At 40.5% G+C, this 27,378-nt stretch overlaps 1 protein-coding gene across 2 annotated transcripts in view; it reads right to left on the bottom strand.

Moving 5' to 3' along the window:
- Positions 1 to 18,715: 18,715 nt before the first annotated feature.
- Positions 18,716 to 27,378, bottom strand: part of LOC105077562 (myosin-8) — a 28,424-nt gene continuing 19,761 nt past the window's right edge. For both annotated transcript variants that reach the window (XM_074342183.1, XM_074342184.1), the window contains exons 28-40: positions 26,954 to 27,080; positions 26,489 to 26,607; positions 26,165 to 26,361; positions 24,871 to 25,054; positions 24,625 to 24,790; positions 24,406 to 24,530; positions 23,109 to 23,417; positions 22,236 to 22,439; positions 21,149 to 21,274; positions 20,883 to 21,053; positions 20,597 to 20,701; positions 19,950 to 20,045; positions 18,716 to 18,993 (exon numbers count right to left, since the gene is read on the bottom strand). In XM_074342183.1, coding sequence (XP_074198284.1) covers positions 18,844 to 18,993; positions 19,950 to 20,045; positions 20,597 to 20,701; positions 20,883 to 21,053; positions 21,149 to 21,274; positions 22,236 to 22,439; positions 23,109 to 23,417; positions 24,406 to 24,530; positions 24,625 to 24,790; positions 24,871 to 25,054; positions 26,165 to 26,361; positions 26,489 to 26,607; positions 26,954 to 27,080 — 2,079 coding nt within the window. In that variant the 3' untranslated portion in view covers positions 18,716 to 18,843. The remainder of the gene's footprint in view (positions 18,994 to 19,949; positions 20,046 to 20,596; positions 20,702 to 20,882; positions 21,054 to 21,148; positions 21,275 to 22,235; positions 22,440 to 23,108; positions 23,418 to 24,405; positions 24,531 to 24,624; positions 24,791 to 24,870; positions 25,055 to 26,164; positions 26,362 to 26,488; positions 26,608 to 26,953; positions 27,081 to 27,378) is intronic.

Below are 27,378 nucleotides of genomic sequence, written 5' to 3'. Positions count from 1 at the left end.
AGTTTTCATAGTAAGAGACTGGAAATCAATATAGTACCCACAGACAGGGCCCCTGGTCTGCAGCCTCTGTGCTGGTTTAGATTTTCTCAGTTCCTGCCTGGTGGAGAGGAGGAATTCATTCACATTGCTTTTAACGTCTCTGAAGATAGCCCCTACTGTTGAGGCTTAAGTGGGGTTTACTATAGCAGTGGTTCTCAAACTTCGTTCTCTCAGAACACCTTCATACTCTTATAAACGATCAGGAACCCAATGAGTTTGGTTTATGTAGGTCCAATATTTACAATATTGGAAATCAAAATTGTGAAAAAATTTTAAATATTTATGATTCATTCAAAATTACTGTCAAGTCCATTGCATTTTAACATTAATAACATATTTTTATGACAGTGACTCTCTTTTTCAAAACCCCTCAAAATGAGTGACACGAGTATAACCACTTTTCATGTCTGCAGTTCTTTGTAATGCCTGCTGAACGGAAGATGGAAGGATTTCCATGTCTGCTTCTGTATTCAATTTGTTGCTGTTTTGGTTTTTGTTTTTGGTTAAAGTAGATGTAGAAAATCTTGCCCAGTTACGTAATTTGGAAATGGAAAGGGTATTTTAATTGCCTTTTCAAATAACTGTAGATATTCTTCTTAGGTACTGTACCTAAACTTGACACGTGGTAGTTTTTTAAAGGCTGGATGCAATGTAGAATATGAAACCAAATTAACAAACATTTTGTACCTGTTATAATCTGTTGATCTGTCTTGAACTTTGAATGGAACTTTTACTCATGTATGAATGTCATACATTGATTGCTTGGAAAATACTGGTTTGCTTAGTTATACAGAACTTCCAAATATTGACATTTCATTATGCAATATTAAAAAAAATCACAATCCTTAATATCAGCACTGATCTCATTAGAAAATTGAAATACTAGCAAGTTGTCAAGCTAATGGTGGCAGCTAATGGTTTTCCAAAATTTTAGTGTCGAGGGGTAGGTATAGCTCAGTGGTAGAGCACATTCTTAGCATGTACGAGGTCCTGGGTTCAATTACCTGTACCTCCATTAAAATTTTTTCTTAGTTTTTGGTTGAATGCTCAAATATGTCATTACTAACAAGGATTGTCAGTTATTTTCCTTGAAATGATCAGCACTTTTCATTCCTTTTGGACAAAATGTCTGCCAGATTTCCAAGTCTGAGAAACCATAGTTTGTCCACTAGTCATTCTTTATGTAAAAATGGTGCTTCGTGAATCAACTGGCTCGTTCATCTTGCAACTCAGACAACTGCACATGTGCTTTTTCTTGAGACAACCATCAAAGTCTGGTGTACAGTGGGAGTGCTGTACTAGGACGTCCTGTCCCAGCATGCAGAACATTATAAAGATGTGGATAAGTTTGAGAGGGAATAAAAGTAATAATTTTCACGGCTGCAAATTTAAGTCCTTTAAAATCTTTTCAAATTAAAAAAAAATTTTTTTTGCAGTGCCAGTGTATGGCAGTGAAGAATACTATGACTGCTAGTACAGTTTGGTGACGTGTCTTGACTTGTAATAAAGCACCAGAAGTTTTATCCATCCTTGCTTCTGCATCATTAGGTCAACAGAGTAAACAAGGTCTTGTTATGGGTATTATTATGAAAATTGTTTTGATCTCATGTACCTCCTGAGAAGTTCTTGGGCATCTCCAAGGACCCACGGACCACACTTTGAGGGCAGACCATTTGACAATGGTTGCACTATAGCATGAGGGTATCTTGTTGGGTTGCAGGTTTATGATCTTACGTTATTTAGCTTGACTTAGTGTTAAGCATGGTACCCAAAGTGTTAAATGATGATCCACGTCAGAATCGTCTGCAACAGAATCTCTGTGGTTGGGATTGAGGAATCTGAATTTTTCCCAAGGGCCCCAAACACAGTGCCTTTTGGGAGCATTCTTTTCCTTTCTAAAGCCGCTCTTTCCAAAGCCATGGCCTGTCCCACTACTTAGACACAAAATGATTTTAGGCAAATACTTCCTTAATTTTAATAACTGTATGCTTATTTTAAAGTCTGTTACCTTATTTTATAAAGATGCCATCAACTGTGAGATAAACTATTTTGTGTTCCACAAATTAAAAAAAAATAGAGCTAATTACTATACTCCCTTCATTGACTATAAGATGAACCCCAAGTTTAGAGATAGTATTTTGTAAAAAAATGGAGAAAATTAGAATTGATAAAATAAGGTAATATGTGCTTCCCATTTAGAGATTGTGCAATGTCTGTTTATACTAGTGATATAAAGCAGTGTTTCTCACACTTTGGTGTGCACAGGAATCCAACTGGGAGTCTTGGTGAAATGCGTATCCTGCATCAGCAGATCTGGAGTGGACTTTGAGATTTTGAATATCTAAATGTTCAGTTGATGCTGATGGAGATAGTCCACAATTTCACAGCAAGCATATATGGTAACTTTGAAAAACAAATAAAAGGGAAAACAAGGAATCAAGGTAAATAAAATATTAAGTGATTCATAGTACTGCTGTTAAATGGGTATTGCAGAATTTGTGATGGTGCGGTAAGAATGAAGCCTGAAGTTGGGGAAAGACTTCAATAGGTCATGGTCAAGCTATATTTCTAGGCCTCTTAGAAAGACAAGGCTTTCCATCTGGGATCCAAGTCACTGCCGGTTTTGAGGTGGAGATTTTTCTTCTTCCACCCACTACTCTAACCATGACTCAGCATCTTCTAATGTTACTGCCTGGATGGTGCATGAGTTGTATCAGCAGTATTCTTGCAAAGGTGTTGTTCAGCCTTTTTGGATGCCTTCAGGGATAACTTTTATCCATTTGGTTAATTTTTGGAAAATTTGGAAAAATCATTTTGGGCGGGTTTCACGAGCCGAAGATTTTTCTTGCTTGAACCACAAGCTGGCTTTCTGTGACTTCAGGACGTGCGCTTCTCATTCTGGCATTCTTGGTAACAACAGAAAGAGTTCACACTTTCTTCCCACAAGACAACTCTTCAGCCACGTGACGGCTGCTCTGTGTTCACCTTAGCTTTATCTCTTCCAGAGGCATCATCATCTGCTTCTTCCGTGGCATGCTTCTGAGTCTCCTTTCCCATCACGGTGAGCTCACTCCTGTTAATCTCTTAAAGTGTGGCATCCAGACCACATGTCATCCTCCATCAGCATGTGCCCTCACCTCTCTTGACCTAGGAGTCATGCCTGAGGTGGTGACTGCCTTCTGGCAACCTTGTCACATGCTGACTCACCGCTCGCTGTCAAGCGAAGTCCCTCAATCCTCTGCGTGCGTGTGGTTTCTAAGTCAGATCTTGGCCCCATGTTTATGCAACTGTGTTCTGGGACCCAGTGATAAAACCATTTATTCTTGGCTGATAAACTTTGCCTAGTGAGGTCTGATCTGACCCTCTAGGCATGACTCATGGTGTCCCTGGAGATTCTCCCCCCAAGAAAATCCCCTAATTAGCCTCTTCTCTGTTTTGAGAGCTGGGCCTGCTTCCAACCCTGCACAGCTGGGTCCTCTCAACCACCAACTCTGCTCCTTTCTTTAGGGGGTCTTCTAGTTGAGATGGCCACCCCAGTCCCCATCACCCCCATCTCCATCACCACCCTCCGAGTGCTCCCCACCCCCTTTCTGCTGTGAGTCCACCATGATACTGTTCTCAACTTTCATCCCCTATCCTGGGAATTTCTCAGCTACTGTATCTTGTCAGCAGTGGGGTGGTCATGACTTAATTATGCTTTGGTTTCCTCAGTCCTAATTCATCTAGAATTACCTTCAGCGAACACAAATTTCGGAGCGGAAAGTGTTTTTATTACTATGCTGGCCACAGGTGTGAATTGATCGCTTTTTATCCCTCAGCATTATTTGTGAGTAAAGGCACAGCTGAGTGGATTCAGGGGCGCGGACTCTGCTCAAAGAACAGCAAAGGTAGACTTGTGTGAAGACTGGATCCTTATCCTACGAACACCTTGTGCAGGGCCAACTAAGTATATTGACCTGGAGCTTTCGTGTCAAGGTTCTGCAGTGTATTTTATACTTATCAGTGTAATGAGCAAATTTGGGAAGCCATTGCACCTTGGGGAAAACCTGCCTATTTTGTAATCTGCCTTTAGAAATACTTAAGCAATTGATTTCAGTTTCATCATTTTCAGCTTCTTATGAGCGCGGCAAGAATGAGAACGTGTAAAACGATATTCGCTAATTTCAATGATTGTATCAATCAAGATGAAAGTAACGCTTACCTTACTGGTTCCCAAAGTGACCGTCAGTGTCCTTCAGGAATGAAGTGTCTTCCTGGGGAGTGATTCCAGAAATCAAAAACCAAACAAAAACAAAGAACAAATGAAGTATAAGGAACTTAAGTAAATCTAGAAACTGTTTATTCTAAGTTTGTCTACATTTAAATAGCTAGACAGTGGATTCTGTGAGATGGAAATAAATATTCCATTTTCTCCCTCAGTTAAATAATCATTCTTTAAATAATTGGTTCATTATAAATTTCGATTACCACTTTTTTTTTTTGAGTATCTTCTGTGTGTGCAAAATACCATGTCAGTTCCTGAAGACTAACAACAGTCTCTGCCCTAAAGGAATGCAAAATTTAGTAAGGGGTAAGAGAAATGCTCAAATAAATCTCTGAACGAGGAAGAATAACACAGATTCTGTAACAGTCTAAATGAAGTTTTATAGGGACTCAGAGAGATGATGCTTCTGGCTGAGAGAAGGGGCCTGTGAGGGGTCAGGGAAGAAATGAAGGAGGGAGGGGAATGATCCAGATTATAACCTGGATGCTTAGACCAGGAGTTGAATTCTTTGGCCAAATGCGAGAAAAGTTGTGAATTAGAGGCAAGACTTCTGTAAGAGGTCTAGGAAGGGCACCCTCAATATTCTATATTCTCTTGGAGAAGAGGAAGATAAGACAGCTGATAACTCATCTGGGACTAAGGAATCTCAGTCCAGGAGTTTATAACCTATATGAAGATCTCAAGAAGCCATAAGAGTCTGAATAATTTTCAATATCGAATTTAGCTTAAACTTCCCATTCACCATACAGTGCTTTTACAGAACCAGGGGAACATGTGAAATACCATTTAGGTAGGAAGAGGCATTTCAGCACTTGATTTACTGCTTTGGTTTCCTCCTTTTTTCTCTTCCTTTTCTGAGTCTCTAATAGTTGCCAGCCATATCCTAATATTCTCACAGATTTCTCAGGTGAAAATTAAATGATTAAGTATTATATTCCGAATCCTTAGTTCAAAAGAAATAAGACTCGGAGGCAGAGCCTCAGTTTTCTAATGCCAGTTCTCTAGAATAGCTGTTGTAATTTCTTTGGGCTTTAATTTCCTTCTGTGAAATGAAACAGATGGACCAGAAAATCTCTCAGATTCCTCTCAGCCCTGTCAGTGTATGACAGAAGGTATTCTGGTGAGGATGGTGGCCAGAAATCAAAGCACCACAAATCTCCTAGGGTTGGAATCCCTCTGGGGGTTGCTACTGCAGTGCCAGACATGACCCAGACCAAAGTCCACGAGGTGCGCCCTGCAAGACCGAGCTAGAAACCGGACGCTAACAAGCAGACTCAGATGCATTCTGAGATAGATAAAAATGCATGGGAGAATTTCTTCCCAAAATCCTCTCCCTGATGATCAGAAATCCTGATTTAAGAAAAAAGTTTAAATAGCCACAAAACTTTCAAATAATAGTTCAAGGCAATCACAGAAGAGCTATCACAATCAGACATGTTTATTTGTTGACTGAATGTTATAATATTGATCTAAACAATTAGAGACATAAGTACGCATTTTATTCAGCTTTATCCTGCAGGTTAATTTTTTTTGTCTCATAATTGCTTATATTCTTGTCTTTTTACTGTTTGTAGAAGCTTCTTAAAAGGCCTTGCCTCCTTGTCTCCCGTATTGCCCTTAACACAGTACCTTATGCTTAGTAGGTCCTCAGCAAACGCTACTGTGTTGCCTTCTCTCCTTGACTGGTAACTGGATCAGTGGTAATCACAGCTACAGGGAGCAAAAAACTGGGCACTGGTGAGCACTTACCTTGCGATGATGTGGTCAGAGCAGTTTCAAGAGTGTGGCCCCCCAGCTCCCTTTATACGTCCCGAATCTGCAAGGCCAGCACTCTTAACTTGGCTATATTTGGGGGATAACCATTTACTCGTTAGATGTAAATGCGTCGTAGCCCTGATCTCTCACTCTTGTTAAGTTACTTGGATAAGTGACCAGCGGAGGCTGATAATGCCAAGTCAGCTGCGTAGGGATTTTGATGTTGGACACAGATCTTTGAGACTTAGAGAGTCCTAGGGGCTGAGTGGAACTGGGGCAGAGTGTGCTAAGAAGGTCAGCGAAGGGCAGAGCGACAGGAGGAATTGTCAAGCAATCAGTGATCAATAGCACGGATGCTAACTCCATCTTATTTACCCCGCAGTGTAAACATGAGACAGTGTGTGCTTCTTCTCAGAAGCTTCCGGAAAACATCTGATTGGCCATGTAACAGCTCCATTCTTATTTATTTATTTTTAGTTAAAAAAAATCCATTGTAGATGGAAAACTTTTCTAAAATGTATTACATATTATCTTGTTTTATTTAATCTAGTATCTTGAATAGAATTTACCTTTTCCTGCATCACTCAGGGGTCTGGGAAGTGATGGAATGAAGTCGTCAGGGATTTAATAGTTTCTTCATGGATTTTGCCCTGCACTAATTGTTCCTAGATTGCTATGAATTTTCGTGTCTCCTTTCTAGTTTTCATATTTTCACCTTCATGGCAAAATACTCAGCTGTAATTCTTTCTGTGGTTGCAGTGTGTTTGCCTCTACTAGCCCGAGTTTGCTTTTTCTAATCTGCTCTAGACTGGGAAACAGATTACAAAGTTGAGTCACTAAATGCCAAATGAAGTTCTAGAAGGGTCTATTGAAAATACATTGTCTTTGTGACAACTCTTATGATTGCTTGGGGGTTATCAATATCATGCCTCTAGAAAATAGTAGTAGAAATAGTAATAGATTGTACTAAATAAGTGACATTTGAATATGTGGGAACAACAGTACATTGTAGAATTTAGAGCCGTTGACAAAATATGGTCTGACTTGTTTACGTTGTACATGATCAATGTTTACTGAACTATATTCAATATTTTATAATAATCTGTAATGCAATATAATCTGAAAAAAATAACTGAATCACTTTGTTATACACCTTAAACTAACACAGTATTGTAAATTGACTACACTTCAATTAAAAAAAAATTCCCTCTCCAGTCTTCCAGTGGGTAGTCTTATGTAGGTGAGGCATTTTCAAAGGACAGTTTGCGTTACTCAAAGTGACATTGTGGGCAGAAGAGGAAGACATAGGAACAGGACTTCCACACAGCACTTTCCAAAGTAGATTTGACGGGATGCTGATTCTGAGAGAAATTAAAAGGTCCCATGGTGAAATGAGTTCAGGAAATGTGGTCAGCTCTGTCCCCTGTTGAGATTCACCATAAATATGAGCATGTTAAGGAATCTGAGAAGCCTTTCGGTAAAGAATTACGAAGAAATTTTTTGTACCTGGTGATTTGATGTTGGAGCACCATCTTACTCTCTGCTCTAGAAAACAAGAGGGGAAGGCTGAAGGCTGCAATCCACATGGAAGTTGTCTCTGTTTCTTAGCATCATGTGGCCTAAAAGAAAGCAACAGAGAGCTATGAGGCATAAACACAGCTGCTCTGATTCAAGGGACAGCCTTTCGTATGTAGCAGACGCTCAGTAAGTTTTGTTCCTGTGAATGAGCAAATCAAGACGATGTATGGGGAATCTGTGTTGAAAAGAGGGCTGGACTGATAAGGCAGAAAAGAACAGACTCAGTCTCACTTCATAAAATAGTTTACATTTTTTAAGAACTCACCAGGCACCATATTGGCTTTATCCAGATTGGCTTACTTGAGCTTCATAATAGTTTTTTGAGGTAGGTGCTAATATCATTCCCATTTTTATGGTCAAAGAAATTGGGCCACTGAGAGTTTAAAGTAACTTGCCCAAGGCCACACAGCTAGTAAGTGGCAGAAATGGGATTCAAATCCTCTCTGGCTCTAGAGCCAATGCCTATAACCTTTTACTTTTGCAAGCCCATCACTTTTCAGTGCTGGCAACAGGGAATGAAGACACGACATAGGGATACTGCTCCAAAGGAGGTGATAATGGGCACGAGGAGAGAGTACATAGACATGAAAAGGATAAAGGACTTCTCCAAGGTTAACTTAAGTCCAAGATGAGTGCACTTCATAGAGGATTAGAGGTGTGTATCATGCATTTGAAACCCATGAGGTATTCTGTGTGTGTACAATATTATCAGAGTTGTTTTTAATGATAATGATATTGCTTTGGAAGAGAAAAGAGATCTGAAGGGGAGTGGTGACTGTGGAGATAATAATAACCTTTTTGTGGTACTTTCCACTTTACATAGCATTTTTGTATATTTTATTATTTAATATTCTCTGTAAGTCTTAGGGGGTTATACTATTTATATCATTATTATTCCCATTTTCCAAATGGGGAAACTGAGGCCTAAGGGGGTTAAGTGATGGATCAAAAGGACCCACAGCTAGTATGAAACAGAGGCAGAACTGACATCCTGGGTTGCTGATTCCAAAGACTGACTTTTCCCCCTTTCCTCTTCTCTCTCATGAAGGAAGCAGACTTTAAGAGAACAGGGAGGTCTATTACTGTTTGGTACAATCTATTACTATTTCTGTTACTATCTTCTAGAGGCTTGGTACATGCATTTGATAACTACAGGGGATGGAAAGTTTAAAAAGTAGATCCCAGAAGATGAAAGTTACTTTAATGGAGAATTTTTCTTTTAAACATCAAGATAAATTTCAGAACACTTCAGTGACAAAAGATTTAGTCTACTAAAGAATCCGCTTGATAGCTACACATTTCAGACCATGAAGTTAACATTAGGCTAGGGTCTTAGGGACTGTGGTTAGAAACAAGGCTTCTGAGGGTGTGTTTCAGGAAGGAGGACCTGGCAGGGTTGCGGTGGGGTTGGGGGTTATATGGAAGTGAGGCTGGAGAAGTGGGCTGAGCCTGTCTCTGACAGGCTGCCAATGCCCAGGGAAGGAGTCAGGACATCATTCTGAGATCACTGGGGAACGTTGCAAGGTTTTTGAGCAGAAAAGTAAATATATGTATCTATATATATCTATACATACATCTCTCTATATACACACATCTCTCTCTCTCTCTCTTTCGATATATATATGTATATAGAACTAATGATAGGATATATTGGAGAAGGGAGAACCTGGAGTCCTAGAACCACTTAGCACCTATTTAAAATATCTCAGTGTAAAACTTGCTGAGATGATTACACAGGCTCTGATATGACTTATGGCGGTTGGTGGGCAGTTAAACAGTTAGAATTAAGTCCTGGATGTCCCTGTGAATTCAGATCTGGGTTAAAACTCTCCATTAGCACCAGAGGGCTGGCTTTCACAGTCGTTGTGCTGTTGGATCTCCGAGTCCATCGTGCAGATTGCAGAAGAGCATTGTGTGGGCTTGAAGTTTTCTGCCTCATTGTCCCATTTAGGAGTAATGAGAACCCTGGGAGGTGAAAGGAATATGTTGGGCCAATATAAGACCTCTCTGAGCTCTAGGCTTATTTTTTGAAGCCCTACCTATGGTATATCAGCATATTAAAATCCACTCGATATATATTAAAAATGAAAGTAATATCTACTTGCACTGAATACCAAAAATAATCATGGTGTCAGATGGAGAGGGCCTGGATTAAGTAGTACAGAAATGAGATTTAAAAGTAAAGAGAAAAAGATTGTACTGTGTAGCACAGGGAAATATATACAGGATCTTGTGATGGCTCACAGCAAAAGAGAATGTGACAGTGAATGTATGTATGTTCATGTGTAACTGAGAAATTGTGCTCTACACTGGAATTTGACACAACATTGTAGAATGATTATAACTCAATAAAAAATGTTTAAAAAAATAAAAGTAAAGAGAAAACCCAAGGGTTGCCCTGAAGGCAGGATCCACAGGACTGGTGATTGCTGGGTTTGAGGAAGGAGGAGGAAACAGCGAATCCTGCCCTTCATGCAGCCCTCATTTCAGCCTGGAAATCTAAGGGCATGACAGCAGCCCAGGGGACATATGGAAGGAGAAAAGAAGAGTTTAGATTCTGGACAGATGGAGGTTGAAATGATGCTGATGTCCCATCAGTAGGTAGAGATAAAGGTTCTGAGTTTACAGGAGAAGTCAAGACCGAAGATACAGGTCTGTGTGTGTGTTTGTTGGGGGTAGGGGTTGGGGGGTGTCACCCATATGGAGGTGACAGCTGAACTTATTAAGGAGGTTGAGTTCTCAGAGAAAGGCTGCATGTTTAAGATGTGGGAGGAGGAAATGAAGATGGAAAGGGTGGAAAAAAAAGGGTCATTCTGTGGGTAAGTAAATACCTGAGTGAGATCTTGTTGGAGTTGGAAGAGCCCGATGCATCTATATTTCACTTCTACCATTTACTGACTGTGGGAACTCACATCACCTCTCTTGGCAACCGTGTTATTTTCCCCTTCAGCTGCAAATCCAGAAAGATAATTCTATGTCTGCCCAAGTCATGAGGATAGTGTGGGGATCCAGTGTGATACTGTCTAGTGGTGGTTCTCTGTGAGCTATCTGTTTCCAGCCCTTGCCTAACAGTATGTTTCGATCTGTGTCAACCTTGTGCTAAATAATCCATTAGCACAAAGAACATGAGCAATGTGGACTTGACGGAAGATTTTGCGGAGACTGGAAGAGGATTATATTCCATACCATAAAGTATTCGAAGTTTCCATCGGAAATGTGAGCTCTACAAAGTCCATTTTCTTTCACACTGATGCAGGTGGTTTATTTCCTTTTTCTGCTGAGATATCTCCCCTCAACCCCTACAGGTACTGCGTTGTTTCTCTGTTACGTGGAGCCACTTAACTCTGCCACAGACCTGCATTCCTGTTCATCTGGTTACTCAACAAAAGTCCTCAAGTAAAGAAGAGCATTTTCATCCTTAGACAGTTTGGTGACCAACATTTTTACTCACATTTTTCCTTTTAGGGGCTCCATCTTTATCCCACCACCATCCTGTGGTCCACAATGCATGTGTCTCTACCATCATCCCATCTCTCCCAAGCCTGAGAGGAGGTGTGTCAATGAGAGTTTTCTCCAGTCTTGTTACAAAATCATTTTGTCAACTCTAAAGTGAAGGGAACTTTATTAGTGTCAAAAGAAGTCAAGGGAGGTGGTATTTTCAAGAGAGAGGATATAATAAAAGCTTTACAGAGAAGATGGAGAAAAGGAGGACCAGGAAAAGGGCACTGGGTTGGTCAGAGAGGTGAATCTGACGTTAATGTCAGCAGGATGGTGGGGGTGGAAGCTCTGAAGGCAAGGATTAAGGAGGGCAGGTGTTAAGGAGGAGGAAAGCATTTTCCTGATTTCCCTAGGAGCAAATCTCCCCACCGATCACTATATAAGATGCATTCAGAGGAAATTGGGTGGAGAAAGCAGTAGGCGGGCCAGATAGCGAGGACTAGGAAACAAGTGTAATCAAGGTCATTCCTCAGAGGGCTACTTGAGAAGCAAGGGCAATTAATTGTGCTGATAGCAGGATCATACCTTACCCTGCACGACTATCTAAGAGCTTACATGACAGATGGAATTTCAAAAAGCAGCAAGAAGTTCCCCAGCCAGAAACAGAAATTTCTGGGCAAACATCACAGTACAGGTACATTAATGAATGACACAAATTTGTATCTAATTGCCTAATTTAAAAAAACTGAGTGAGAATATTAGATTCCAGAACTGGAGGGGGCCTTGAATATTACCTAATCTAACCCTGACCTTCCAGAATCAGAAATTGAGGTTCTGGGCAGTTTACCTATTTAATGCTAATTATTTAGGTAGACCCCCTTCTCATTCTCTCAAGTGCAATACATAACTTTCTTCACTGCTAGCATATTTATACACTAAAATTTTGCAAAGCGAAAAGTTGATAGGGGATTATCCAGAGCATTATTTAAACTGATTTTCCTTAAAATCTCAAAGAGGAGATAGATTTATCAGTTTTACAGGTGGGAAAACTGGGGCTTGGCAAGATTAAAGGACTAATCATACAGCTAGTAAGTGGCAGAGTGGGAGCTAGAACAAGTTCAGTTTGACTCCAAGTCCGGTTTGTCTTTTCACTCCAAGACAGCTGCTTCTGGCTTTGCAAGATCCTGCAAGACACTAATGCTCTCAGAAATATACACGCTTCTCGGAATTACACACAAACCAGGCATCCTTCTCTGAAAACAACATGGAGAAGGAGTCTGCATGGCCTGGGAACATTGTATTCAGAGATGAAATTGCTCAGTAAACTACAGACTTCTCTGTCTGGCCTTATAACCTTGACTGATGCCTGTGAGAGTTAAGGTGTCTGCCATTTGCCCCTTTTTGTCTATTAGTTGTGTTTTGGTTGCTTCAGTTGCTTAAAACCTCATTAGAACTAAGAAAAGCATGACCAATTACTTTTAATTACTACTCTTGGGGTCCGAAATCATGTATCCTATAAAAAAAGATACATCCTTTGCTGGTCATAGCCAAAATGTATGTTTACATTGCTAATATCCACAGGATAATGTAGTAACTAAGAATGGACTTTGAAATTCAGAATACTGGGGTTCAAATCCTAACTTTATTATTTAAATTATGTGAATTTGGGCAAGTTATTCAACGTTTCTGAGCCTCAGTTTCTTCATCTGTAAAATGGGGATAACGACAATATCTAACTCCTAGGGTCCTTGTGACAACTGAGTTAATGAATTGATGGTAGGCTACTTTTTGGAAGCACATGTGAAATTACTAATTTTGAATCTGTCACGCTCAGAGCCAGTAACAGTGAGCATGCATTCATTCAATCGTTTATTCATTAAACATTCACTGAGGGCTTACTACCTACTGTGAGGATTTTAAGCGGTAGGGAACAGAACAGGCAGTCTCTGCCCTCGTGGGAATTCTGTTCTAGTGTGTGTGTACGTGGGGACAGACAACAAACACACAGATCTCTAACGTCCATTAGTGACAAATGTGCTGAAGGAAAGGAAAATTAGGATGAGGAAACAGTGGCTGTGCAGTGTCTAAATAGATCGATAAGGGAGTTTCTTTGAAGAGGCGATATTTGAGCAGACAATTTGTGAAGGAGTGAGCCAGAGGAATTTCAACAGGGGACAGTATTCCAGGCAGAGGAAACAAATGCAAAGGCTCTGGGAGGGGAACGTGCCTGCACAGGAACGGAATAAAGGCCAGTAGGGCAGGAGTGAAAGGAGCGAGCAATACAGTAAGTAGTAAGAAGCGGCAGAGGCCGCCAGCGGCCAGATGGTTAGAGCCTTGTAAACAAAGGTAAGGATTTTAAGTTTTAAATGCCGGCTGTTATTACAAAGGCAACTTTATTCTTCCTTATTCTGTGCTGTGGGCTGTCCTTATTATCAGCTCTTTTTCTACCCAGCTTTGCTTCATTCTGTCAAACAAAAACAATTTAGTGAACATCTGCTGTTCATTTAACAAATGGCTTATAAAGACACTGTTCCAGGCATTGGGGATAAGTTAGATCTCTCGGTTTACGATCTGGTAAGGGGTGGGGGTGGTGGGTGGGTGGGTCACAGTACTGCCAACGCAGGAAAAATCAGCAGCTGTGGGCTTTGATAGAAACTCCCAATGGCTACAAGAGAAAACACCTGGTTCCAATTTCCCAGCGAGGAAAGGAATCACTTCCGGTGCGCCCCAGGGCATCATGGGAGGAGCGAGCCGGCCCGAATAAAAGGTCGGAAGTGATCGCGCCATGATTGGAACGAGCCTGGAGACGGTGGTGGGAGCTGGTCGGTGAGTGTGCGTTTGCGAGTTTGTGAGAGAGGAAGGCCTTCCTTGTCAGCTTCGCGACTCCAGAGAGTAACGGTGTGTGGCGGGAGGGTGTGAAATAGGACGCAGTGAGGGAATTTGAACGCGCGGCTTTTGACATAACGGGACCACATGTAAATTTTTGAAAATTCTTAACTCGCCAAGTTCCATTTGAAGTTTCTCAGTGTATGTATAGGCGTTATTATTACATTGTTATTACATTGTCTATACATATACCTATGTTATTACATTGTCTATACATATACCTATGTAATATATTGGGCTAAATCCGTTTTGGGTACTAGAATTTGTGGCTATCAATTGAATTATTTTTCAGAATATTCTAGAAAAAATTATGATTCTGTTGCTCAAAAGGTACCACCTTTCCCATCCGTGCTCTTAGCAACATTTTTCATATTTTGAGGGCTCCCTTGGTGTTTAACCTGTTTCCTCGAGAGAACCATCAGCCATAGTTTTTGTTAGGAGCTGGGAAAATAGTCCCCCATCTTGTGAAGGTCAGGGTACTATAATCTAAGAAAAGCCCTGATTTGGGTGTGTTCCCCAAGGGTAAGGTTTTTCTCCTTCATCAGGGAAGACTTCCTTTTTCTCTCATGGACTCAGGAAGCAGCATCTTGGTGGTCTTTGGAGGCAGGAGGAAGGAATCAGGGTGGTAATTTCCATCCTTAAGTAAGGCTCTTTTCATCTGCCCATAGCTGATTTTTTGCTTCCCACTTAGGAAAATGTGACCGACCAAGTCCGCAGTGAAGGTGCCTGGGGACACTGGTGTGTGTAACATGTCCCCAAATCCCTGTCACAGCCAGGAGGCAGAATTTAAGTTTGCTTGCTGACAGCTGCTCTGTTAGCCCCGGAATGTTAATCCCTACGGAAAGCTTGGATGAAAGGCAGCAGCTTTTAGCAGTTGTGCTAACGGCCTCATTCATCAAATGACCCTCTCTTCACCTTTCTGTTGTCAGTTATATCCATGTTTTTGTTGAGACGTGGATATGAAATACTCTTAAGGAGTAGGTTCCTTTTATTTATGTATTTTAAAAATATGAGTTTTTAAAAAAATTTCCAAAAGTAAGGTATGCATTGTAGAAAGAATGAAAAATATAATCAAATATACGGAAGGAAACATTTAAATCACTCTTGAAATTTAAACATAGAGGTAATCTCTACCTAAATTTTGGTTTATGTACTTTTACACCTTTCCCCCCATGTTTCTAAACACATACACAGTTATTTTTTTTAACATGCACACAACTGGGATATGATTCCATGTGTTGGCTATTGTGAATAGTGCTGCTGTGAACATTGAGGTGCATGTATCTTTTTGAATTAGAATTTTCTCTGGATGTATGCCAAGGAGTGGGATTGCTGGGTCATATGGCAACTCTATTTTTAGTTTTTTAAGGAACGTCCATACTGTTTTCCATAGTGGCTGCACCAAACTCTATTCCTACCAACAGTGTAGGAGGGTTCTCTTTTCTCCACACCCTCTCCAGCATTTATCGTTTGTAGACTTTTTAATGATGGCCATTCTGACCGGTGTCAGGTAGTGTCTCATTATAGTTTTGATCTGCATTTCTCTAATAATTAGCTATGTTGAGCATCTTTTTTTCATGTGCCTCTTGGCCATATGGATGTCTTCTTTGGAGAAATGTCTGCTTAGGTGTTCTATCCATTTTTTGATTGGGTTGTTTGATGTTTTTGTTATTGGGTTGTATTAGCTATTTGTGTATTTTGGAAATTAAGCTCTTATCAGCTGCATCATTTGCAAATATTTTCTCCCAGTCTTTAGGTTGTCTTTTTGTTTCGTTTATGGTTTCCTCTGTTGCGCAAAAGTGTGTTAAGTTTTATTAGGTCCCATTTGTTTATTTTTGCTTTTATTCCTATTTCCTTGGGAGAATGATCTAAGAAAACATTGATATGATTTATGTCAGAGAATATTTTGCCTGTGTTCTCTCCTAGGAGTTTTCTGGTGTCATGTCTTAAATATGTCTTTAAGCCATTTTGAGTTTATTTTTGTGTATGGTGTGGGGGTGTTCTAACTTCATTGATTTATATGCAGCTGTTCAGCTTTCCCAACACAGCTTCCTAAAGAGACTGTTGTTTCTCCATTGTATATTTTTGCCTCCTTTGTTGAAGATTAGTTGACTGTAGGTGTGTGGGTTTATTTCTGGCTCTCTGTTCTGTTCCATTGATCCATATGTCTGTTTTTGAGCCTATACTGCACTATTTTGATTACTACAAAGCTATAACAGCTTTATGGGTCTATTTGATGTATAACAGACTGTACATACTTTAAGAGTATTCACATATGTATACACTGTGGCACAATCATCTGAATCAAGATAAAGAACATGTCCTTTATCCCCCAAAGTTTCCTCCTAGTCCTTTGTAATATGTCCTACTATCCTTCTGTGCCTCTCATAAACCCTACCTCCCATCCTTAGGAACCACTAGTCAACTTTCGGTCACTAGAGATTCATTTTTACTTTCTAGAATTTTATATAAGTGGAATAATAGTGTCTACACTTTTTTAGGGGGGGATCTGACTGCTTTCACTTAGCATAATTATTTTGTGATCCTTCCATGTTTTGTCTGTGTTAATAGTTTATTTCTTTTTGTCATTGAGTAGTATAGTATTACATAATGTGAATTTACCACTATGTGTTTATCCACTCACCTGCTGTTGGACATTTGGGTTGTTTTCAGTTTTGTGCTATTACAGGTAAATACACTGTGAATATTTGTATTAAGGTCTTTGTGTGGACATATGTTTTCAGTTCTCTTGGGTAAATAACTAGGAGTGGAATGACTGCAACAAATGAATAATTTCTTAACTTTTTGAGAGGCTGCCAAATTGTTTCCCAAAGTGGTTGTGCCGTTTTACATTATTGCTAATAGATACAAGAGGTCTATTTCCCCCACCTCTTGGCCAACACCTGGGCTTTTAGCCATTATAGTAGGCGTATAGTGATATCTTATTATGTTTTAATTATTATTCTCCTAATGACTCATGCTGTTGAGCATTTTTTATGTGCCTGTTTGCTCTCTGTATGTCTTCTTTGGTGAAATGTTTAAATCTTTTGCCTCTTTAAAAATTGGATGATTTGTTTTCTTTTTATTGAGTTTTTAGATTTCTTTACATATTCTGGACACAGGTCCGTTATCAGGGATATAATTTACAAGTACTTCTACTCAGTCGGTGGCTTGTCTTTTCATTCTCTTTAACAGTGCAGAAACTTTGAATCTTGATGAAATTCAGTTTATCAGTTTTTCTTGTTGCTTTTGATGTAGGCATCTAGGAAATCTTTGTGTAAACCAAGGTCATAAAGATTTACTCTTGTGTTTACTTCCAGAAATTTTTATGATTATATTTTTGGTTTCCTTTTTGATCCAAAATTTTATTTAGTAGAGCATTTTGAAATTTTTTGTTTTAAACTTTTATTATTCATTTCGGACATTTTTGAGACTGTGGCCTGTGCAGTTTGCACCGTAAGGTGAGGCTGATGGGGTTGGGAGGCAGGGCGGAGTGTATGGTGGAAGGTAGAAGAGGCACAGGAGTGCATAAAATGCAGATTTTGTCTAGGCTGCATTTTTGCTCTACTGCCTCCTCTCCTTCTAGAGACTAAACTCCTCATGTTTATACTGCACCAAATCTTTCTTGTCTTATTCTTCCTCTTTTCATAAGTTTTTTCTCTCTCTCTGACCCACTCATCCATCTAATCTATCTAATCCATCAGAAAACCCTACGTGCGCTGCCTTCACAGCACATCTAGAGACCTTCCGCTTCTCATCATCTCCCAATGCTGTCTCTCTGGTCTAAGGCACTGTCTTTTTTTGTCTTTTTTTTTTTTTTTTTAAGTAGGCTCCTAACTGGTCTCCCAGTTTGTACCTTTGCCCTGTTCAGTCTATTCTCCATACAGTAGTCAGAGTGATTCTTCTAAAATGCATGTTAGTATCACTCTTCTGCTCAAAACCCTCCAAAGATTTCCCATCTCACTCTGAGTAAAGGCAGAAGTCCTCAGGTGGCCCTCAGGCCCTACATGATCTCTGGGCTCCCACGCTCCTCTCTTACATCATAATTGTCTTGCTTACTCTCTGCTCTGCTGGCTTCCTCCTTGTCCCTGGGACATGCCAAGCTGCCCCTGCCTCAGGGCCTTTGCATTTTCTGTTGTTCCCTCTGCCTGGATATACTCTGCCATCATACACTCACTTGGCTTACTCTCTTGCTTCCTTCAGGTCTCTGCTCAAATGTCTTCTTATTAATGGGGCCTTCCTTGACTACTCTCTGCAAAGTACTAACTGCCTCCCTCCTGCTTTTTCATTTCTCATCAGCACTTACCATCTGATACATTACACAGCTTCTTATTTGTTGACTGCCTTTCTCTCCTTGTGGAATATAAGCTCGCAGAGGGCAGGGACTATGCTTTGTTTACTGCTGCCCCCATAGAACTTAGAACAGTACCCAGCACATAGATGCTCAGTAACAACTTGTGAAGTGGGTACACAAGAGGGTCCTGTCTGAAGGGGTAGCCTCAGGAAGTGTGTTTTCCTGAGAAATCTGTAGCACTTTAGAGAGATTTAATAAAATCAAGTCGAGGAAAAGAATTGTGTGTGTGTATGTGTGTGTGTGTGTGTTGGGGGTGGGGGTGGAGATGAGAAAGGGGATGCTGTGTGGTGAGGGAGGTACAAATATTGAATGTTCTGCAAAGCCATGTATAATATTTTAAAAATAACTAGGTGAGAACTATGTGTGACAAATAATTTTAGAAATTAAAAATGATAGTCTGGTTCAATTTATAAGTTCACTGTAGTTTTTATTTATTCAACATTAAGAGAAAAACACCACAAAGCAAGTGACCCAAAATAGCACATTTTGTGCATTTCTTCAGCCCCTTGGCAGCATCAGGCAGGTGTGTTCACTCTGCAGTGACTTTCGTGTGAACCTCCCGGCTCTTGGCCCGCAGCTTGTTGACCTGGGACTCGGCAATGTCTGCCCGCTCCTCGGCCTCCTCCAGCTCGTGCTGGAGCTTGCGGAACTTGGCTAGGTTAGCGTTAGATTGTTCCTCCTGAGAATAGAGAGAAAGTTGTGAGATTCAGACTTTGTACTTCTCATTGCACTTGTCCCCAAACAGGATTATTTCCTCAACTCAGCTATTTCCTTCTTATGGTCTGTTTGCCATCTCTGACTTCAAATCCAGACAGATTTGTAACTTCAGTTACATTTTTCACTCTTAAGAATGAAAGAAAAGTTTTGAAATGGAAAAGACAAGCTCATTTTGTCAAACCCATATTTACATGAAATCCACTGACAACGTGTGGCAAGGAGGAAGAGCCCATGAACACTCACGGAGTTTAGAAAGTAAGTGTAAGTTCAAATGATGACTTTGGGAAAATTCCACTTAAGATTTTTTTGCCGTGTGTTTTGACTCTGGTTTACAGAGATAGGAAAACATGGGGCCAGGAAGAAAGTACGCCTCTGTGCCTCTCCCTTTCTTGTTCCCTTTCCTTCCTTCCTACTTTCCACATTGTGTCTGGAAGAATGGGGAACAACCAGGAAAAGTGAATCTGGAGAATCTTCCAGCACACCCCAGTCTGCTACAGCAAATGAACAGAGATAAGCCCCTGCTGATGACACTGCTAGTGAGTGAATGAGTTGGTTGCGATCAAAGACTTCTGTTTGGTTTTTGGGAACACTTGATCATGTGCATTTTTAGAGGGAGAAGAATATTTATCGTGCTGTTAATTAGATTTTCTACTGGATATTCTTTGCAGCTATCAAGTAAGGTGGGTTATTTGGAGCTTTTCTTTTCTCCCTCAACCCTTACAAATTGCTTAATATAAATATCTCCTCTTGAAGTCCTATTTTATAATTAGGATTTGGGCATAAATTAATATCATCTTTGTTAAAATATGAATGGTATATTCTTACTTTGTGTCTTTCTTTCTCATTAACACATTCTCTTCATATGCTTTCTGCCCCCAAAAAGTTTACTTCTTCCCTCAAAGGCTTAAAGATACTTACAGCCTCCTCAGCTTGTCTCTTGTACGATTTCACTTTCGCCTGTAGTTTATCTACCAAGTCCTGCAGCCTGAGAACATTCTTGCGGTCCTCCTCAGTCTGGAAGTTTGAAAAAATGGCCTGCATTCAGTCCAGTGAGATAAGCCTACTATAGGTGGTAAAATAAATTACTTTGGTATGATGGCAGGCGGGCCTGGGGTAAACGTGGTGACCTCTGAGGCTTCCTTTGTAGTATTAACAGTAGCCGCTCTTGTTAAATGTCCACTGTTTGCAGGCATTACATTAGAGAATTATACACACCTCTAATCCTTACCTCCCTACTCTGGTGAGTAGATGTTGTTCTATTTTACAGGTGATGAATTAAGGTTTAGAGGGTTAAGTAACCTATCCAAAAAGTAAGGCCAAACCAGGACTAGTACGAGTTTATCTGGCTTTGAAACCTATATTTTTTTCCCCTCACTTACGCTATTTTCTAAAGGCCATTCTGATTTTCCTGGCTTAGGAAGGGGTCTGTGATAAGTAACTGTGTCATTTGCCCCTTATATCTATCGTGTCAATGTGTATCTATTTGTGAGTGCCACATAGTCACCAGGTTTTTAACTTCCCTTTGAGTAGGGAGTCTGGATATTCTAGAAAGCTACTCCCCTTACCTGGTAGGTGAGTTCCTTTACTCTTCTCTCGTGCTTCCGCAAACCTTTAACAGCCTCAGCATTTCGTTTCTGCTCATTTTCAACCTCTCCTTCAAGCTCACGTACCTACAGTCAAGAAAGATACTTAGTCAGTCTTGGGGGATATTAACTGACTCAGGACCTACTGATGATATTGGGTGAATATCCCCGGCCCCAAGACTAGGATGGGAGTCAATATATAAGAAGAGAGAAGGATGAGGGAGTGCCCTTTTGCCCTCCCCAGATTCAGAGAGACTGAGAGACCCACCCTGGCCTCCAGCTTCTGGATCTGCTTCTTCCCGCCCTTCAGGGCCAGCTGCTCAGCCTCATCCAGGCGGTGCTGCAGGTCCTTCACCGTCTGCTCCAGGTTCTTCTTCATCCGCTCCAGGTGGGCGCTGGTGTCCTGCTCCTTCTTTAGCTCCTCGGCCATCATGGCCGCCTATTTAGTTAAAAAAAAAAAAAAAAAAAAGCCAATGAAATAAAGAAACCTGGTAACACATATGTTAACGTTAAAGAAATACTCATCTTGCTCACATCAGTGATGGCCTTCTTGGCCTTGTCTTCTGCATTGCGTGATTCTTGAATTACTTCTTCCACTTCACTCTGAAGTTGTGAAACATCATTTTCCAGTTTCTTCTTGGTGTTGATCAGGCTGGTGTTCTGTTAAAAGTAGTGGAAATTTACAAGACCTACATTTTGCACACTAGGGATTTTAGAAATTTCTTACTTGTTGCCTCACGTAGGGGACCTAATGGCAATATTTCACTAAACTTTAAATATTCAGTGCAAAATGTTAATCATTTGCAAGGTTGGACCCCCTCCCCTCCACTACCCCAGTGTTCATCTAATTTGTGCATATGGCGTCCTGAGGTTCAATAATGCCAACCAGACATCGCTAGTATTCTATCCTTAAAAGGTTGGAAATACTGGAAAAGAATAGATTCTTTTTGCGAGAACCTGGCACTGAGAGTTTCTCAATTAGAAGGACTCTATTCTCTGTTAATGTGAATGGTTTGCTCCTTCGGGGAATACTAAATTAGTCTTATGAAAACATTTTCTTAAAATTTCAACTCAGTAGTTCTCTAAGGGAAGCAGTACTACCTCAGCAGATATTTCAAAACGTTTGGGGGTGGATATTTTTGGTTCCAAACGACTAGGGTGTGCTACTAGATTTAATGCCTGGGCAAGTCAGTGGTGCTAAATGTCCTGCAAGACACAGGGGTGGTAAACAGCAATGCTGAATGCTGAAGTGCTCCCGATGAGAAACACTATGTGGAACATTTTCGGATTTTGAAGTCAACAGATACCTTTATTCAAGTTTATTCCACATCATGATTTTCAAAATAATCTAGGGTCAAACCTTACTTTTAAATTAAAAAAGTAATACCCCTGCCCCTTTTTGGTAGAAGACCTAAAAAAGACAAGAACACACGCCAAAAAATCATCTATAATCCCATCACTCTAAGATAATTGTAATTAATATTTCAAAGCATGCTCCCATCCTTTTAAAAATATATATATATAATATATATGTATTTATTTATAAAATTGGAGGACTTCCATATTCTAACTGATTCATCACTCAGCAGTACACCAGCATTTGTTTGAGTGAGGGTCTCACCTGGGTGTGCAGCAGCTGGACGCGCTCACTGGCATCCAGGAGCTCCTGTTCTGCGATTTTCCTGCTCCTCTCCGTCTGCTCCAGGGTGGCCCGCAGCTCCTCCACCTCCGCCTGCAGCAGGTTGGCTCTGCGCTCCACGATCGCCAGCTGCTCCTTCAGGTCCTCCTGGCCCCGGAGAGCATCGTCCAGGTGTAGCTGGGTGTCCTGTTAAGTTAATGAAAAGGCCTTAGACACTTGGAAGAGGATGTGAACATCCCAGGAGATGAACTGGAAGAATGGACTGGTGCCAGGAACGGGAAATGACAGGCATGTCATTTGCATAAGCCTGAAAATGGTGATGTCACCAACTCTGGTGGAAGAGAATTACCAGGAGACAGATTCTTGCTGTGTTTTCTGCCTCCAACTGGTTATTTTTTCATGTGCGAGTCACTAGTGTGTCCTTTATGGAACATTTTCTATATGTACTACCCAGAACTTGACATTTCTCATCTCCTTTATCTTCACAGTAACCCTATGAGGTGGGTAGCTCCATTCTTATTTTGTAAAAGAAACAGAGGTTCTGAGAGTTTAAATAACTTGCCTAAAATCAGGCTGCTGTTAGTGACAGAACTAAGATTCAACCTCAGGCTTATTGGTGCCAAAGTCTTGCTCTTTCTCTCATATCAGAACTTATCTCTGGGCTTCTGTTTATTTTTTTACGTAATATTTCTTTAAAAATATTATGTTTTATATGTATTTAATTTAGCTACCTACATGCTATGAACTGTATACTTTATTAAAAGGGAAAGAAAAGGATGGCTTAACAATAAGGTGTTGTGATGAATGGAAGATGGGTCACTTCCCCGACTTAGCTGTTACTGGGGACCCATTTACCTTCAAGATCCCTTGGGTGTTCCTGTAGTTCCTCAAGCTCTCTGCTGCCAAGCGGTTGGCATGGTTCAGCTGGATTTCCATTTCATTCAGATCTCCTTCCATCTTCTTTTTGAGTCTCAGGGCATCATTCCTGCTCCTGATCTCAGCATCCAGTGTGCTCTGCATGGTCTCCACGACCCTAATGTGGTTCCTCTTCAGCTGGTCAATTTCCTCATCTTTCTCAGCAAGTTTCCTGTCAACTTCAGACTTGACTTGGTTCAACTCCAGCTGGATGCGGAGAATTTTTCCCTCTTCATGTTCAAGAGATGCCTTAACAAAACAGTGATCAATTAATAGTGGAAAGTGACTTGAATATTTGGAGTATATTCCCTGTGAGCCCAAGTATTACTAATATGTTTGTCTGATTTTGCAAAGTGCAGTACGACAGTTCTAGGAGCCTACTAGGTAAATCATCCTTTTATTTATTTGGTTGTGGATTTTAGAGGGCAGCTCTGTAATAAGGGTATTATTTATTTGGTTGTGGATTTTATAGGGCAGCTCTGTAATAAGGGCACTTTGTAAAGTATAAAGTGCTATACAAATATTACTCATGTGAGTACAACACAAATTATGATTAAACTTATGTCTAGTAAAGAGGAATTCTCAGTGTTTTATAAATTAAAATGTTCTGTGTGATATACTAATTCCTATTGTAGAAATTCTCAGTTTTTTTGTAGAAATTCTGTTTTAAAACATATATACACATTTCTGCTTATAAAGTGTATGTTCACTGTACAATGTGGAGGTAATTTATAAAAACAGAAAAACTTCCTATTGTGCCTCCACTCAGAGGCACAATTTTAATGTGTGTTTTTTTTCTAGTTTTTTTCATATATATATATATATATATTTACATGATAAAATTGTATATGCAAGTGCATGTCTTGCTTTAAAAATTACTCTCTGCCATAAATATTTCCCCATATTAATTACATTTAATGGCTATAGAAAATTGCATCGTATGGATGTTCCATAGTTTGCTTCACCTTGTTTTTGGATTGGACACCTTTGTGTTTAAAGCTTTGCCTCCATTTAAGATAATTTTCTTGGGATAGATTCTTTGATATAGAACTGATAGGTCATAGTATTACATTTTCAAGAGTTTTGATAACTCTTGTCAGATTGCCCTTCATAAATGTTGTATGAGTTCAAGTTCTCACCAGCTGTGTAATAATGGGTCCATCTCATAGTACCATCACCCACTGAGTGTTTTCACCAATGCTTATCTTTGATTTTCCCCTCACATTATAATATGTACCTCTGCTTCCTCTAAGGCAACCTGAATGTCACATTTCTCTTGTTCCACTTGCTTCTTTATTTTTTCCAATTCATGAATTTGCTTCCCTCCTTCAGCAATCTGCTCAGTGAGGTCAGAAATCTCCTCTGTGGTGAACAAAAGGGAGAAGTGGTCAGACTGATGTAACGTGGAAAGGTCCTACCAGGGCCATGTGGGGTAGGGAAGTTCAAAAGCACTCACGCTGCAAGTTCTTGTTTTCTCTCTTTAGCGTCTCAAGTTGATCTAGGGACTCCTCGTAGGCATTCTTGACCTTGAACAGCTCAGTACTGAGAGAACGGGACTCCTTCTGGGAGGCCTCAAGTTCAGCCTGAGTTTCCTCATACTTCTGTTTCCATTCTGATAGGACCTGGAAGTACACCGGGACTAAGCCTCTGTAATCGAGAATCATGTCAGTGTCCCCATGGGAATCTGCTCACTGGGAGCTACCTTGTCAAAGTTCCTTTGCTTCTTATCCAGGGCCGCGCAGGCCGCGTTAGACCTCTCCACGTCCAGCATGAGGTCCTCCACTTCGTTCTGGAGCCGCTGCTTGGTCTTCTCGAGGGAGGCGCACTTGGCGTTCACGGCTTCCACATGTTCCTCTGCTTCCTGCAGACGCTGGGCCAGCTTCTTCCTGGAAAGTTATCCAGGTGGTTAGGGAGAGAGGTCAAGAACAGGGGCAAGTGATACCCTCCTGGGCCTCCTTTCACAGTCCTGTTTCTACAGTGTCAAGTAGCATGGTTTTCAAAACTGGTAGCCAGACTGCTTTCTAGGTTGAGAAACTATGGAAAGGTCCAAAGTGGTGAGCAAGTGGACTCAAGTCCTTTTTTGTTTTTGAGTTTTTAAATTGTTGGAGCTGATGTTCTGTGTATCTCACTGTGTAAGATTTCAGGATTTTCAGGACTTCTGATTGACTGTAGTGTGGAGGATGATTACCCAGGGCAGTTTTATTGATTGATTTATATGTCTCATATCATTCCATAAAAGGTTTGAGACTAACTAGATGTTTTATTGGGCGCAAATATACCGGGCATACTCTTTTGATTTCTGAGACTTCCCATTTTGTTTTATGTACTTTTCCCCAGGAGAAAAATAGCCAGTTTCTTCTAATCATATATAATTTGGACAGTCTCACCAGAGAAATAAATGGATAAATAAATCAGAATAAATAAATCCATGCAGTCTAAGCAAAGGCAGGTTTTTTTTCCTTCTGTATTGTCTAATTCTTTACTCCCAGTTGTGTACCAGTTATGCATGTCTAATGTACACAAAAACCTTTAGCTCTAATGCTTTAGAAGACCTATCTGAAGGTCTCCTTTGGTCTGTACACAGACTGAGGCTTTACTTTATTCAGACTAACCTTGTCCATTATGCACGGTTTGGTGGCCTCCAACATGAGTTTTAAGAGCTACGTCTTTGGACTACAATACTTAAGAAGGTGGTCTCTAGAATCAGAATGTCTAGTTCTAATCTCAGCTGTACTAATTAATCATATGCCCTTGAGTTAGTTGGTTAACCGCTCACAGTCTCAGTTCCCTCATCTGTAAAATAGGGATACACAAATAATGCAATATAGTGTTGCTATGGAAACTAAATGAGTTAATATATAATAGTATTTGACAGACAGTGTGCACTTAGTAAATGTTAGCTTCTGCTATCATCATCACAGCTGTTTCTGGGAGTTGCTGATTTGAGCAGCTAGGAAACCATGTCATTTTCCTCCTCCAGAGTTCATAGTACACACTTGGCCTCCTCCAGCTCCTCCGTGCGCTGGATGGCGTCCGTCTCGTATTTGGTCCTCCACTGGGCCACCTCGCTGTTGGCCTTGGACATCGCCCTCTGCAGCTCAGCCTTGGCTTCCTGCTCCTCCTCGTACTGTTCCCGCAGCAGGTCGCAGTCGTGGCGGGAGGACTGCAGGGCGTGGGCCAGGGCGTTCTTGGCCTATGGAGGTATGAGTTCCATGACTTAAATTCATTTCTTCAGTGATATTTAATTTATACACTTAAAGTAGAACCTAACTGAACATGTTCAGATTTAATTAGCCAAGATGATCTTTGGTAAAACTTACTTTAGTTTCTTCCTCTAACTGACGTTTCAGCTCCTCGATCTGCTGAGTAGATGCTTGTTTGCTCCTTGAAAGTTGAGAGACCAGAGCATCTTTCTCATCCAGTTGTCGGGAATATTCACCTAAGAATTGGGGAAGTGAAGGAATTTGTTAGTGGCATAAACAAACCTAAAGTTCATGTGTGTGTCTGTGTGTGTGTATAACATATATAATTGACTAATATATAGTTTATCTAATTCTAAATATTACAGAACTGGCTAGAACTGGAGATTAAAAAGCAGCATTGCTGTTGGAGTGTAACAGGTAAACCAGCCTGCTGACTCTTTCTTGCTGTCCTTTTTTTTTGACCTGCTCAGCCCATCCTGGTGGTTTGCTTTCCCTCCTCTAATGTGGGAGTATTGCTATTAATCCAGAACGCCCGGAATCGCTTTTGTCTAGTACACAGTTGCAGGCCTCAGCAATGCTTACCTGCTTCTGTCTGCAGGCGCCCTCTCTGGGCCGTCAGATCATTGATCAGCCGCTGCTGCTCTTCCTCCTTTGTCTTAAGTTCACTCACTTGATCTTCTAGTGTACGGCACATCTTTTCAAGGTTTCCCTACAGGACATGTGGCAGTGAAGGTTGAGACATTAAATGCAACAAGGAAAAGTTAACACTTGATTCTTAAAATTTTTTAGAGTGAATAAATTTATGTCCAATGTGAGTAGCAACTTAATGGCACCAACTCTATGGGATATGCTAGGATTTAAGTATAGTAGGTGCGTACAGCTCATTCATTTATGCTAGAGATGCTTGATGCTGACAGTCGCTTAAAGTGGATTTTGAAGTCATCATAATGAGTCATATGCAGCATTTAAAAAAAGAAACAGAATGGAATACATTAGAATAGATAATC

Source organism: Camelus bactrianus, chromosome 16 (assembly GCF_048773025.1).
Source record: "Camelus bactrianus isolate YW-2024 breed Bactrian camel chromosome 16, ASM4877302v1, whole genome shotgun sequence".
In the NCBI taxonomy this organism is placed as follows: domain Eukaryota; kingdom Metazoa; phylum Chordata; class Mammalia; order Artiodactyla; family Camelidae; genus Camelus; species Camelus bactrianus.
Note: the sequence above shows the minus strand (reverse complement) of the source record. Positions and strands in the feature narration are given on the sequence as shown.